Genomic DNA, 12,184 nt, shown 5'->3' on the forward strand with positions numbered 1-12,184 from the left:
GTTAAAATTTGACTCTTCGAAATGAAGCGAATAAATGTAAATGGTCTTTGATTCTATGTGTATATTCGGCTCTATTATACGACGGTATGATTTCTAACCATTCTTTTTTCTTTTTTGATTTGTAGGTAAACTTGAAATAGTAAAAACAATAATAATAAAATAATAAAAACCTCGTAGTGAATTATTTTAATAACAGAATATCGATATTCTACATATGTACCCTTCCAAGAATAACACTATCTCAAAATAATCGTTAACAATAATCATCAAAATACATAAACAAACAGGCAATCTGAAGAAACCAAAGCAAAACTTGGCAAGATTTATGAATAAACTACTTAAATATGTATAATTAATTACATGAGATATTTGGGCTTTTGTGTGATTTATAGACAGAAAAATAAGACGTGTCTGTACAATTTTACATTCGGTCGATCTTCGCTTTTTCAAATGCCACATCCCATAATGCTGCAGCGACGAATTTTTATTAATACTGAATTGTTCTCACTGTCAATATTTTTGTCCATTTCATTACAATACATGCGAATAATTAAAAAAACATTTGTTTTGACATTTGATGTACTTCCCTTTGACAACCGTATCATGTACCTCATGTACTGCGAAATGGACACGGTTGGCATTTAAGATGACGTTACATATTTTCGACTCTCATGTTTGACACAGACTTTGGCTTAAGATGGCACGCAATAGTTAAACAAAGACAATAACATGTTTATGTTTTCAACGTCGAAATGCATCATATACATACAAATAACGTCTGATTTATATATGTCAACGTAACATGTCCTTTAGTTTCCATAGTCTAAGGGTTTCACCTTTGAACAGACGATACGTAAAGTACCTATTGAATACCTATAGTGGTTTTCTTGTAAAACGAGGAAGTTTGTGTTTTTTTGTATAGTGAAAATGTTTAGGAATAATAAGTAATCAGTGTATATCTTCAATTTTACTATATATTTTTTCCAATGTGATTCACTCAACACTTTCACTGTTATGTGGAATCAACCAAAGACATTTGAGATAGTGTAGACTCTTAAGGGGTCCTCATAGGAAAACTTGTTTGTATTATCGGGTGTAATCACATTCTAAAATATCGTGATATAAAAAATACTACCTCCGCAGAGTGATATTAAATCGGGTTTTGAAACCCGAGTAATTCTAAAAGCCTTTGCACACGGCGTACTCTTTACGCGTAAACGACCGCCGTAGAGCGCCGCGGCACTAAATTTGTGAACGTGTACAAAGGTTTACAAGCGGCGACTGAATCCCATTTCAATTGCGTTAACGCGCGTCATCTGCGCGTAAAAAACACGTCGTGTACAAATGACATTTACAGCCATAAAACAATAAATTTGGGTTAGGAACCTTACAAGCCTAAAATTATAAAACTTTCTGTAATGGAAGAAAAGTCCGACCTAATAGGAAATTTGATATCTTTGATGTGAACAAAAAAACTGATCGTTCTATTATAAATCATCTGTGATCTGATGCCAACAATTCTACTGGCTGTTAATTTATAAGGTGCGAAAAGTTTTCGTAATTTGAAACATATAACTTACACCTAATGTATTGTACCAAAAATTATAATTTTTTTATAAAAAAAAATGACCTGAAAAGTTTGTGGTGTGGATATAATTATATCTATTTGACAAGTTTTATTGTAATCGGCTACCGGAATGTGCGCGAAACCGGATTCATTCCCTAGCTATTTTTTCTTCAAGTTTAATTGGGACCAATACTGAGGTATCCTCTTTTCAACAAATAAAGAATCATCAAAATCGGTTTACAAATGCCGGAGTAATCATGTAACATACACATACTAAAAAATACAGCCGAATTCAGAACCTCCTCCTTTTTCTAAATCGGTTAATAAGAATAAATCGATCGCAAAATCCGACACTGACAATTTTGTTCCAGTAAATCATACTGAAAATACAATATCTTTACAGAGAGTAAGCAATAAACAACTAAGCCGACCTCGTATTAATCATGTCAGTCTTTACGCATCACTGGCATCCCTCTATAAATAGGCATAGAAATTTATATCCTCTCTTTAACTCAAGATCTACATAATGTTCGCCATTCTGCTGTCCTATGTGAATGGAAAAAAGTCATTGATTGCTTTTCACAGGTTTAAACTTTAAATAATTATATCTTTTTTATAAAAAAAAACTTCAAAAGTTTGTGGAATTACATCTATTTGCCAAGTTTTATTGAAATCGGTTAACGGAAAGTGGTTGAAACCCAATAAACCTGATTTATCCCCTAATTTGCTACCCTAAGATGTGGAATATTTTCTTCAAATTCAAATAGGACCAATGCGGTTCACAAATGCCGGAGTAATCGCGTAACATACTAAAAAAAATTACATTCGAATTGAGAACCGTGTCCTTTTTTGAAGTCGGTTAAAAACGTACAATAGAAGTGCTACGTTATTAATGTTTTGTTTCATCTTTATGTCATACTGTATGATATGTAGTTTGTTATGTGTGCTTCAGATATCTTAAATAATTAGAACTTTAAGTTTTAATATCTTTATATAATTAAACTTGCATTGGATGATTTAAGAGTTTAGCTGATAAATTATCGGTGATAATAGATAGTTATGTATTCTTCTTTTTTTAAGTTGAGTCCTTGGCAATTAGCTATACGCTTTGTTCAAAAGATTAGGATAACAAGCAAATTCACACGGGAAAAGATAAAATTCAAGCAAGAGTTTACATATAGAAATACAAAAAGTAATTCGTTAATCGGGCAATTAATTTTATAGTACGAAATGCATCTTTCTTCACTATGACTTTGGCTTGGAGCGAAGAGGAAACTCAGACGTCGTAAATAACTTTTATAGCTGTTTCATTTGTTTCTCGCAAAATTTACCTGGATTTGGTATGTGCAACACTTGCATGAATTCTAGGGTTAGGTGAAATTTAGTCTAGAAATACAAGACATTAAAACTGTTAGATTTATCCTAACATTTCATTGCTTAACATTTGGTTTTATTTATAAAGATTACATATAACTACGAAAATTGGAGAACAATGCGAGAGTAAAATTACACGCAATAAACACAAATGTGCATAACTATTGAAAATAAATTAATATTAATATATTTCCAGACAATGTTGCCACTCGCGCCTCCTACGTTAGGTGTCTGTTCGTGTTCGGGCTTGCCTGCACAGGTTATAGTGCCCTTCTCGTATACCCTAAGGGTCGGGAGGGTTATTATAAACAATACTTATGTAGAAATGTACAGGGAAATGTTCCGGTATCAAGCAACGACTCGTCTTGGAAAGGCTACCAAGCTTCCAGGCTGGGTATTTGGCCAAGAATTCAATGTATCTGCCGAAGTTCAAAAAGGCGACGGGTCTATTCCAAGTAACCTGTAGACGATTGGCTAGAGGTATGGGTAGAGCACGAAAAGTCGGAGTCATGTCAAAGGAACTCCGTTTTAAGAAGAATAGACAAGCTTGTCTGTACACGCCTGTGTTTAGATAGCGTTAAATTTATTTAATTTAACTAATTTAAATGCAAAATCTAAAATCTAACTTTTAATTGTCATGTAAGGCAGTCGTGTTAAGTGTCAAATTCAAACAACTAATCGTGGGCTCTCGACAATACTGGATTTCTTCCACATTAACCTTTGTATTGCTCAAGTACCTATCTTGCAACTATGCTGTCACAACGTACTCTAACGTATCTGGAATTAACATAGTGTTGAGCAGAAAGAGATATGCAGTCTCTACTGGGAGGCGATATAAGCATATGAGAACAGGAACAGCTCAGGCGCACAGTTATGCAGGTCTATTGCAAGAATCCTATCACGAATGCAGCCCGCTAGCTTTATTCACGTCTAGACTCCGATTTTTGAGTACCCCTTTTTGACGTATGCGAACTGATGCCATAGTGTAGCCAGCCTGAGATTAGGTAAGTGGTAGGTTCCCTATAGCATCCAGACGTAATTCTATGCAAGTGAGGTAAAAAGATTCGCCTTATCTTTCGCAGTATCTACCAACGAGCCGTCTGGTCTGATAAGATGTGGTAACGAAGGGCGACTGAAGTTTGTTTCGACCGCTTTTGCTAAGACGTGCTATTTGCTGGAAAAGAGGCACGTTTGGCTCCTATGCGGTGCACATGATCAAACTCGGCCCTGCGTAACACGATTTTGCACTTTTTGCAAGCTTTATTAAAAGTTTTCTTCAGATTCCGAGTACACCGAGCTTTGCGCAGTCGATTATCTGCCGAAGTCTGGTACGCGGACTGTTTTTGTGCTCCAACACAACTACAGTCAGCAATCGAGCGAATCCATTGAGTACTTCAGAGTATGTATGATATGAAATTAATACTCCACACCTAAAAATTACGTTTTGACCTTGACTACCGCATCAGAACAGGTCGACGAGTCCCCTGAAGAAAAGCATGCCTGCCAGGTATATGACACAAAAAATGGCGTATTTCTTCCCAATCCGCTAACCTGCATATCCACTCCTCTCTCATATCATTATTAGGATCCTGACCGGGTGGGGAATGTACGGATACAGCTTTCACCAGATAATGGGCGGAAGTACCCAATTGGGGATCTACAACCACGGAGTATCGATCTCGACCAACTGTTTATAGACGATTCAAGTAATTAGCTGTATTAGATTACCTATTGACGAAGCCTTGTGCTGATCTTTAGGTTATACATTTTATTATTGTTCATAAATGCATTTTGTAAATTTTGGAATAAATGAATTTGAATACATTAGCTGTATGAGATTCAACATTTGGGATGCTGGTGGTGCTACTGACAAGCTGGGAAAAGCTTAGCTTTTACGCAAGTTTACCCGTATCTCCTCCTAGCATCATCGGTCATTTAGTATGAGAACAACCTTTCTTGATGGTGTGCATTAAAGTCCCCTGGGATACTAGCGGCGCCGCGGAAACGTGTGCCGAGACTCGTCAGATGTCTCACTTAGATGTGGAAACATCTTGATCTTCTCCTCACTACTCTCTCTCTGTCTCTCTCCTACACTATTTCTGGTAACTCTCGTATCAATCAAAAGTCACAAAACAGAAAAACCCAGTGCCTCGAAGTTCTTGACACAGATGTCGTCGCAAACATACACACTAAGGTACGAGGTACAAACATGCTCCAGAGTATATCCGGGGTAGTAGAGGTACTCTGCGTCTGTCGAACATCTAATCTGCATCTCGATGATTAACAGCAGCTGTGGTTTGTCGGTTTTTAAAGCAATAATGGACCGAATTGGAAGAAAAGAGCAATTCAGTATGCATATTTTTTCTTACAATAGTTTAATTTTTATCCAATGAAGGCACACATTCGACAAAATTCTCTGTCCGAGAATCTGTTTGTTTTTAATCGAGTAGTATATATAACGAGCCACGTTTTTGCCTCTCCAGAAAAACGGCACAACTTCAGATAAAACAAAAAGGTTTTTTAATTGTTCCGCGTGTCTCGACTTACGTTTTAAATTTGCGTTTTAAGATAAATCTTATTCTTCTAATTCCATGGAAGAAAGACGTAAGTCAAATAGCACCCAAAAGTTTTCAAATGTCTCGTGGAAGAAAAACGTAATTTTATTTACGAGTCAAACTGTAACAGTTTTATGGGAAATTGACGCAGCCTATTTACGAAGATAATTTTTCAAAATATTCAACGTGACTATGGAATTTAAAGTGAAATTTAATGTGATTACACAATATAAGTACAAAATGTTAATAATTAAGGAAACCTTAAGTAAATTAACGCGGTAAGACTATTATGTCACAACATGCAATATCGGAATTTGTACAGTTAAGGGAAAGACCCCTAGTGGCGGACACCTAAGGTTACAAGACATTAAAGAAAAAACTGGTTCTAGCTAGATTAGATAGATTAAATTTTAGAATCAAAATATATGAAAAAAGTACAATCTCTCCAGAAACATACTTAAGAATATAAATCAAACTTTGGTAACAAGAATGGCTACAGCTGCAAATGGCACCTATTACTGGACAGTCTTAACTTCAAGCCTCCAGGGCCCGACATCTTCAAAACATCACGCACCGATCGCATATGTAATTTTCTGAACATTCAGGGATGTCTGCACGTACTTCATGATCCCATCCACGGCAGCTGGAGCACTGCATCTAGTCATTGTCGTGGTCCTCTTAGCATACTACACAAGTAGTCGGACGTATTCCTCGAACGCAGAACGCTGTAATTTGGACCATATCAAGGCGAAAGTGAACAGGCATTATTTAGATTTGCATGCTACATCATCGACCTCATCGTCACTTCCATCGTCCATCAGATGAGATGGAAGTCAAATGCGCACTTATTTTTTCATAAAAAAGGTAGTTTCTACGTTAGACATTTGAGTTTAATGGTTCCATTTTCTTTGCTTTGTATCCACTCTTTCCTTTGGCCTTTACTCCTTTGGCCTTTACCCCTTTACTCTTTGGGAAGCACCCTTTCTCTTATATTGCTATTCTGAACTTTCTACCAAATTCTTCCTTTTATCCCTAACATTTTTTTCATTGTCTTTTTCTTCAACAGCAATTTGGTATGGTCATTGATCCCATTTTTCTTTCTTTTTCGTGTCTTCCATTTTGAGTTCCCTTTGTTTTTCTATCCTCTAAAACTACATACAACAGCTATTATAAAAAATATAAATAAATACTTAGGAAAAAACACATGTGTTTACTGTCCGGTGTTAAGGGACTACTTCGGGTCCGGTACTAGAGAACATAAAATTCCTACAATTTCGTACTTTATAGCGAAAGTTCTTTAAAAATTTACAATAACTTTTGCAAACTTCGAATACTTATAGAACACTACGTATAATACTCGTACATAACAATTGCCATGAAAACTTAAACTCAAAAACATAGCAGTAATACTAACTTTGAGCTTGAGTGACGCAGAGTATTCCTGCCAAAAGCAAAAATCTACTGCTCCCACCTTGGTCTTGCGCGTCACTGACAAACCGCGTCTCGCGATCCTGTGTCGCTCTGTTCTCCCACGCCCTTTTCACCCGTTTTTTGACCGAACGCATTGCGAGATGGGGAGATAGTACGAGTGTCCGACGTGAGGTGCCGTCCGGCGTTAGGGGACTTCCCTAATAAAATTTCTAATAGTTATGATATTTCATTAGAATTTTTTGTTTTTTGACCATTGACTTACAAATATATGGACGTTGGGTACGCGCTAAAAAGTGTCCGAACTTATAGGGCGTTAAAATCGTATACAGAGCGTCATTCACGCTTTACTCTTCGTTTGTTCGGCTGACAGCGAAGCAAGCAAAATTAGACAGTACTGCGATGCCATTACAATTTAAATTCAACGTTTTAGCTTTTTCATATTCCTTTACATGTCACTACGTTTAAATAGGTTGACTTGGGACATTTTTTTCGTCGTTTTTGTATTAGACCCGTTGTCCATTTATTTGTAAGTCAATGTTTTTGACATAAAATTTTAAAAAGAAAATAGTTGTTTTATTTTGTAAATAGTAATTTTAGTTTTTTGTCATAACTAAACCAATATTGTCGATAGAGTTAGAAAAATTGAGGAGGATGTTGGTTATATTTTTCTGTACCCAATGGACCAATAAACAATTATGACGTAAGTTCACTAATGCCAGTCTTCCACTAGGTGTGACTTTGTCGTCACAATACCAGAAAAAATGTGTTTAGATAGATAGATAAAATGTTTATTCAGCTCAAATGCAAGCAAAAACACACACTCATTACTTCATAAAGTATATCACAAAAGTACATAAATATAAATTATTAATACACTTTGATATAAACACGTATTATCAGAGAAAAATAAAATTTTGTACTGGTATATCTATTTGCAACTGTTTGTGCTGAAATGGCCCTGACTTTACATAAACACTGTAGACCGTGAAAAGCCACACAGTGCTGGTTTTCTGACCGTGCCATAATATGGTGAGCGATCGCAACCCAGTAAGCCATGCCACCAAAGTACATCACACACAAATATATGTACCTAACTCTAAAATTATATAGGTATGTATCAGGTAAATTAAATACGGTCGAAAGTGGTTAGTACCAATGTAAATACTGTAAGTAAATAACGTAAGTTATTGTTACAAATATAATATTAAATTATAACAATGGCCAGCAAATATGAATTAATGTTTATTCGTTAATTCAGATTTTTAGATTTTTAGATATACAGGTTTCAAACCCTTCTATAAAGGAAACATATATGACTACCGAGACATAACTATCTGTTCAGATAAAACATTTTTTTAATTAATTGAACCTCCTCGTCAAGTACGCATATTACTAACCGCTGCCTGTGCCACCGAAGAGCCCATACTTACAATCACAGTATGCAAAGGTGTTATACGTGGTAATAATGACGTAAATAAGTTTTAGTAGCAGTAGTTTCCCTTGTGAAAGAGTTTGCATAGGGAAGCTTTTTGTTTTTATATTTTATAATATCAAGTGACAGGACGATCAAGTCGTGCGCCTGATGGTAAGCTACACGCCTGTCCATAACAGTTGCAGTGCCACTCAGAACTTTAAATCGCAAGGATCTGATGGGCACTGCCTCTAGGCCCCTGAGACATAAGTTGACAAGTCCCATGTGCCTGTCATTTCACCAGCACCCTTACCCTTCAAAACCGGAACACAGTAATGCTGACATTACATTACATTTATGCTTCAACATTTTATCCAGGTTCTGGTGAGATCATGAGGTTATCGGCGCCTCGAGCGGTAAGTTGCATATACGTGTTCTTGTGTTTGTCAATGTATTGTCCCGTAAATTGTACATACTAACAATAGCTTTAAGTTTAAATGTTCTGTATCTTTTTGTATTACTAACAAGTGGGCCATAGATGTCCAAATAAATGATTTATTATTATTATTATTATTATTACTGCTTGCCGGTAGAAATAGGTAAGGTGGCAGTACTATCCTGAACGAACCCTTTCACAAGGAGCTTTACTGCTATTAAAAAACTGCTGCTACTAAAGTGCTGCCACCTTAGCTATTCCTGCCGCCAAGCAGTAATGTGATTATTCTTGCTTTCCAGCACTTTTGAAGGGTGCTGGTAATAACAGGTACATGGGATTTGTCAACTTAACTCAGTGACGGGCGCAGTGTCAATGTCTATCAGATCTTTGCGCAGTGACAGTGCTCCTCGAGCGTTGCGGTTTAAAGCTCTGAGCTACCGCTTAGATACTTTGGTACTGCAATACCTCTCAGGTACTGCAACCGTTATGGACAGGCGTGTCGCTTACCATTAGGCGCGTGACTTGTTTGTTTCGTCACTTGGTATCATAAAAAGAGCATAATTACCACAACGAGTATTGCAATCGCAAAGCACAGTGGTAATAATGATGTAAATTAGTACAAAAACCATAACGGGTAAATATTTTAATCATAAGAAACAGTGCTAATAACGAGGTAAATTAGATAATTTTACCCTGATTTGTAAGTAAATTTACGTTCTGATACTTGACACTATTATACAATTTTTATGTACTTGATTTACAATTTGTGTTTCTAAAATATATCGTTAAGGGGACAAAAAATTAGTCGTGAGTTTGAGATAAAACTGAAAAGTTCGAAAAGATATATTAAAATTCGTAAAGTGTAATGTCGTTATAGATTAATAGTGATCTTCTTTTATTATATCACTTCCTCTTTCAGCAATCATAATGACCGGACCGTTAGTATTACCGCTAGTTATGTTTGGCATTACACTGGCGTCAATTACTCTTAAACTTTTTACACCATGTACCCTAAGCCGGCTGTCAACTACAGAGGTATTAGGATCTGATCCCATTCTGGCAGTGCCGACGGGATGGTAAACGGTAATTACCATGTTAATACAAATACATTTCCAATAATCTAAGCTGTCCAATTCAAAATTGTCGCATTCAGGCCATCGCATTCTTCCTAGATATCCACCAATCGATTGAAAGTATTTAGTGTTCACTAGTTTAGTTATTTTCTTAATTCCGCGAGCTGCTGCTTCCAAGTCCATTGCGTCGTTAAAATAATTTGCATTAATTAATGGATATTCTGTTGGGTTAGATGATTTCAAAAGAATATCTCCATTTGACTTTGGATGCAAGAGATTAAACAAAAACAAATACAAAGCGTGATTTCGCGAATTTTCAAGTACAGACTCTGTCACAACATTTTTGTATCTTGCAATTTTATTTAAATACATTTGCACATTTGATGAATTCTTCGGGAATATAATGACGTGATTTTGAAACAGTGGATAGGTGGCATTATTGTCCAAAGAATAAAATGCTAATGCATCCGTTACACTAGTTTCTCCTAAATAACCCTTTCTTTCGTAAAGGTATTGTATACTTTCGAAATATTGTTTTATGGTATCAGTTTCTTCAGGTTGATCTCCATAAATTGTAACAGGTACTATAAGGTGGTCTTGCAAATTTTTTCCAACACCTGGTAAGTTTACCTTACACTGAATGTCTTTTGAAATCAAATGTTCCTTTGGCCCCACTCCGGATAGCATTAATAACTGGGGTGTATTTATTGTCCCAGCACTAACAATGACTTCAAAGTTAGCCAAAAATGTCATTGTATTCCCATTTCGGTCTACTTCTACACCATACGCCTTTTTTGCCTTACCATGCGATAGCAAGATTTTAGTAACAAAACTATTCTTTATTACGTGAAGGTTAGGTCTGTTGCGTGCAGTATTGAGATATGCTGAAGCTGTACTAACACGCTGACCATATGAAACTGTTGCTGTAATTATGCCCGAGCCTAAAACGTTTGCCGTATTTAAATCAGGAACTTTTTTAATACCAATTTCATTCCAAGAACCCACGATATTTTCAGTAATAGTCCTAATTGTACTGTTGAAGATATCTATATTTAATGGTCCATGCCGTCCATAGTTTTCTGCAATTCTTGTATCTTTTAATAATTGCTGAGCTTGTAGTTTCTCGGCTTTCTTAAAATATCGACGTACAATGTTTGGGTGCCATTCTTTATTTCCCTGATCGTACCATAATTTGTAATCATAGTCATTTCCATGGACGTACAACATAGCATTGATTCCGCTACTGCCTCCAAGCATTTTTCCTCTTGGCCAGTAAACAGTTTCATTAACATTTGCTTTATTTGTTCGATTATTCTTGGCAGTATAATATTGCCAGTCGTATTTTGTACCAAATATGCCTCTGTTCAATGCGGGTATCTGTAACGAAAAATAATAAATTGTGCAGTGATATAATCAAAACACGAACAGATAAAATATTAAATCGTTTAACTCCATCTTAAATTTTTTAGCAGTCACATTTTTGTTACAGAAGTTGTATCAACAAATTTACTTACAATACTTTCAACTGGTGGATCATCCCCTGCTTCTATGAGCAGTACCTTCCACTTTTCCACTTCACTGAGACGATTAGCAAGCACACAACCGGCCGAACCTGCCCCCACTATTATAAAATCAAACAGTGCGTGGTCTGTAAAGTAAAATTTGGAATTATTAGTACATAACTTGTAATACGTGCATATTTTTTTAAAGTACATTATCTGTAGCATTAAGATACAACTGTCAGAAATAAAATTGATAATCATCATTTCTAAATTTACTCACTTGGGATCTCGGCGTCTAGAGGCCAGTTTTCCGTAATGAGACATTGTGTACTAGCGAAAAATTGTAAAGCATTTGCAAAAATTTGAGAAGAAGTACCGGTAGTGGGTAACGGACATACCCCGTCCATTTTAATAAAATAAACTTGCTTATATTTTAATTTTAAACGTGTCACTTGTCACGTTGATTTCAAAGAAATGCTGAAATAAACATTTGTTTTAATAATTACCAAAATAATTTTTAAGCTTCAAGCAAAATGAAATTCACCAAACAAATTTACGTGTTTTGTTGATTGTAATCTTTTGTCTTTGTGGCGTAAGTATATAAAGAGTTGCTACGCATGGAATCACCTTGTGGTGACATTGCCGCGACAACACCAGAAAAATTGTGTTTAGAGAGATAGATAAAACGTTTATCCAGCACAAATACAAGCAAAAACAAACAATTACAATTATTACATAAAATACACATTGATATAAACTCATACATATAGAGAAAAACAACATTTTGTATTGGTTATACTTATTTGCCACAGTTTGTGCTGAAATGGCCCTGACT

At 35.8% G+C, this 12,184-nt stretch overlaps 1 protein-coding gene across 1 annotated transcript; it reads right to left on the reverse strand.

Annotated features, from left to right (window-relative positions):
• Positions 1-9,281: 9,281 nt before the first annotated feature.
• On the reverse strand, positions 9,282-11,756 carry LOC113228633 (glucose dehydrogenase [FAD, quinone]-like). The gene is made up of 3 exons (XM_026461988.1): positions 11,630-11,756; positions 11,362-11,495; positions 9,282-11,224 (listed from the first exon to the last, which is right to left on the reverse strand). The coding sequence occupies exons 1-3, from the start codon at positions 11,754-11,756 to the stop codon at positions 9,653-9,655; spliced, it is 1,833 nt and encodes a 610-aa protein (XP_026317773.1). The 3' UTR covers positions 9,282-9,652.
• Positions 11,757-12,184: the final 428 nt, after the last annotated feature.

This window comes from Hyposmocoma kahamanoa, unplaced genomic scaffold, assembly GCF_003589595.1.
Source record: "Hyposmocoma kahamanoa isolate Upper Pololo Valley unplaced genomic scaffold, ASM358959v1 232, whole genome shotgun sequence".
Taxonomy (NCBI): domain Eukaryota; kingdom Metazoa; phylum Arthropoda; class Insecta; order Lepidoptera; family Cosmopterigidae; genus Hyposmocoma; species Hyposmocoma kahamanoa.